Raw genomic sequence first — 3776 nt, 5'->3', positions numbered from 1 at the left:
TCTGCGAGGAGTTTTTCCTCTCCCTCCCCTAAAGTAGCTAAAGCTAACCCCTGAACCATATTCCTATACCCTAAAACCTTATTCCAACACCCTTACAACCTTATTCTAAAACCCCTAAAACCTTATTCTAATACTCCTACAAACTTATTCTAATACCCATACAACCCTATTCAAACACCCCTACAACCTCCATTCCAACACCCCAACAACATCATTCCAACACCCCATCAACATGATTCGAACACACCAACAACATCATTCCAACAGCCCAACAGCATCTTTCCAAGACCCCAACAACATCATTCGAACACCCCAACAACATCATTCCAACACCCCAAACAACATCATTCCAACACCCCAACAACATCATTCCAACACCACAACAACATCATTCCAACACCCCAACAACATCATTCCAACACCCCAACAACCTTCATTTCTAAACCCGGAATCTGACTTCCTTCCTCTATTTTGTTTTTTTATTTCACTTTCTTTCTTTTCATCAAATTTTCATTATACATATATATATACGTATACATATATATATACATATACATATATATATACATATACATATATATATACATATATGTGTATACATCTATACATATACGTACATATACATAAATATACATATATATTCATATAGGTATATACATATATGTATATATGTATAAGTATATATGTTATTTGTATGTCCGAAGCGACATACAATACTTACCCATGATAGGGGCGGTTTTGGCTGCACACTATTATTTTTACTACTGTGGTATTGTTTTGCTGCACATTGGAGTTGAGTACAGAAAGACTTACTCATGTCATTTATGGTGGATAATGTTTCCTTCACTTTGGGGATGGATTTGGATGGGGATTGGGATGGGTCTTCGTTGAGGAAACCTTCCATTTTTTTCTTTACTTCAGTTGCGTTAGCATTGCAAGCTCCATTTTGTGTTGAACTAATCAAAGTGTTGGAAACACTTAGTTTGCATTTTTCAAAGTCTGAGCTTTGCCTTGAGCAAAGAAAACAATCTGCATTACTAGCACTACGAACAGCATTACACGAAGAATTATTAATATTATTCCAATCTTTAAACATTTTGTCTATTCTTTTCTCATCAATGGGACAACTCTTATCAGCTGACTCTCTTATTTTAGTTGCGTAAAGATTAAGTGCTGCGCACATCATAGATTGTTTAAAAAACTTATCATCATCCTCTGCATTTGGCTGGGTACTACCATTTTTGTCCCCTTTAAGGTCTTTAATGTACTTTAAACCAGCCGCGATATGATTGCAAGCTTTTCTTTCAACACTTTGTGGATTTTCATCACCAAAATTCCGGCATGTTGCGGCAATTCTAATTGTCCCTGATTCGTTCTGTGCGTCTGTGGCGATCTTGTTGAACATGTCCTCCAGTTTGGCTTTAATTCCCTCCTTCTCCCAAAAGTCACACTGTAAAAGGAAAAAGAAAAAAAAAAGAAGGTTAAAAAATAAATGTAATTGGTTGTGTAGTATCCGGTTGGTGTAGTATCCGGTTGGTGTAGTATCCGGTTGGTGTAGTATCCGGTTGGTGTAGTATCCGGTTGGTGTAGTATCCGGTTGGTGTAGTATCCGGTTGGTGTAGTATCCGGTTGGTGTAGTATCCGGTTGGTGTAGTATCCGGTTGGTGTAGTATCCGGTTGGTGTAGTATCCGGTTGGTGTAGTATCCGGTTGGTGTAGTATCCGGTTGGTGTAGTATCCGGTTGGTGTAGTATCCGGTTGGTGTAGTATCCGGTTGGTGTGCCATCCCGTTAGTGTGTAGTATCCGTTCCCGGTCGACGAGGAGTTTTTCCTTTCCCCCCCTGAAGCAGCTAAAGCTAACCCCGAAACCTTATTCTAACACCCTCAAACTTTATTCTAATACCCCTAAAACCCTATTCTAACACCCCTAAAACATTACTCCTAGCACCCCTAAAACCTTATTCTAACACCCTTACCACCTTATTCTAATACCCATACAACCTTTATTCCTGAACCCGGAATCTGAATTAATTTATTTTTTTTTTTTTTTTTTTTTTTCCTTTTATTCCTTCTAGCCCCCCTAAGTGTTGTGCTGGTTGTGTAGTAGGTTGGTTCTTGGTAGTAATACTTACCCAATCCTTGGTTGCAGTAACACTATTCCCGTTCAGTGTTGCGTTGTTTTTGAACCATTTGGGTCCAACACATCTAATGTAATCGCATAAAGTGGACATTTCATTTATTTTCGTTAGGTTGTTCTTTGAGGCGCTGTTAATGTTTTCCTGAACTTGTTTTAATTTGTCCTTTGCATTTTCTGTATTGCTGCCATTTGAGCCAGTTGTGGTAATTTGGCATTGGTCATATTCGTCTTCTTTCCATTCACACGGAACACAAGGTTTTGTGCCATTGTCCTTGCAAGTAGTATTATTATCATTAAATGCCTTAAATGCCTTCTTTATACCAGAATCAATGACACAAGCTGATGTTCCTTTCATATGTTTTGCATAAGCGTGAAGTAATAAACAACCCACTGTTTGTTTCAACAGTGGGTTGTCCAAAACAGGACTACCAGTTCCTGACGACGGCGTCGTCGACGCCGACGTCGTCGACGTCGCCGTCATCGTGTATAGTTTTTTCAATCCGGCATGCAAATAATTGCATCCCTTCTTTTCAGGGTCAGTGGCAGTTCTTCCAGTCCCAGTGCCGTTATCATCCATTGTTCGACATTTAACTTCGTCTCCGTCTTTGCCATTCTTCGTCATTTCTGTGGACAGTGTGCTCCATAAGTCGGCAACTTCGCCTTTATCTGTCCAGAACTCCTTCTATAAGTAGAATAAATATATATATATATATATATATATATATATATATGCATATGCACAGATGCATATGCATACATACATATACACATATGTATATGTACATATACATACATATACATACATGTATATGTATATGTATAAGGGTACATTCTTTTTCTTTTTTTTTTTTTTCCATCCTGTTTTCTGCCATCCGGTTGTTGTGTAGTATCCGGTTTGTCTTCCCCTGCCATCAGGTTACTACCATCCGGTTAATGTGTAGTATCCGGTCTCTGTCGGCGAGGAGTCTTTCCTCTCCCCCCCCTAAAGTAGCTAAAGCTAACCCCGGAACCTTATTCCTAAACCCTGAAACCTCATTCCTATACCCTAAAACCTTACTCCTATACCCTTACCACCTTATTCTAACACCCTTACCACCTTATTCTAACACCATTACAACCTTATTCTAACACCCTTACCACCTTATTCTAACACCCTTACCACCTTATTCTAACAACCTTACCACCTTATTCTAACACCCCTAAAACCCTATTCTGACACCCCTACAACCTTATTCCTATACCGTACAACCTTATTCCTATACCGTACAACCTTATTCCTATACCGTACAACCTTATTCCTATACCATACAACCTTATTCCTATACCCTTACCACGTTATTCTAACACTCTTACCACCTTATTCTAACACCCTTACCACCTTATTCTAACACCCCCCCAACCTTATTCTAACAACCTTACCACCTTATTCTAATACCCTTACTACCTTATTCTAACACCCTTACCACCTTATTCTGACACCCCTAAGACCCTATTCTGACACCCCTAGGACCCTATTCTGACACCCCTAAGACCCTATTCTGACACCCCTAAGACCCTATTCTGATACCCCTAAGACCCTATTATGACACCTTTACAACCTTATTCTAACACCTTTACCACCTTATTCTGACACCCCTAAG

General features: G+C 39.2%; 1 protein-coding gene across 1 annotated transcript; it reads right to left on the bottom strand.

The window, feature by feature from the left end:
* Positions 1–721: 721 nt before the first annotated feature.
* Positions 722–2758, bottom strand: PKNH_0002400 (SICAvar, type I (fragment); the record flags this gene model as incomplete). Its single annotated transcript, XM_039113451.1, has 2 exons — positions 722–1450; positions 2132–2758. Coding segments are annotated over 2 exons (1356 nt in total), but the record flags the coding sequence as incomplete, so codon positions are not given.
* Positions 2759–3776: the final 1018 nt, after the last annotated feature.

Source organism: Plasmodium knowlesi (assembly GCF_000006355.2).
Source record: "Plasmodium knowlesi strain H genome assembly, contig: PKNH_00_23, whole genome shotgun sequence".
Taxonomy (NCBI): Eukaryota; Apicomplexa; class Aconoidasida; order Haemosporida; family Plasmodiidae; genus Plasmodium; species Plasmodium knowlesi.
This window is presented reverse-complemented; position numbering and strand designations above follow the sequence as displayed.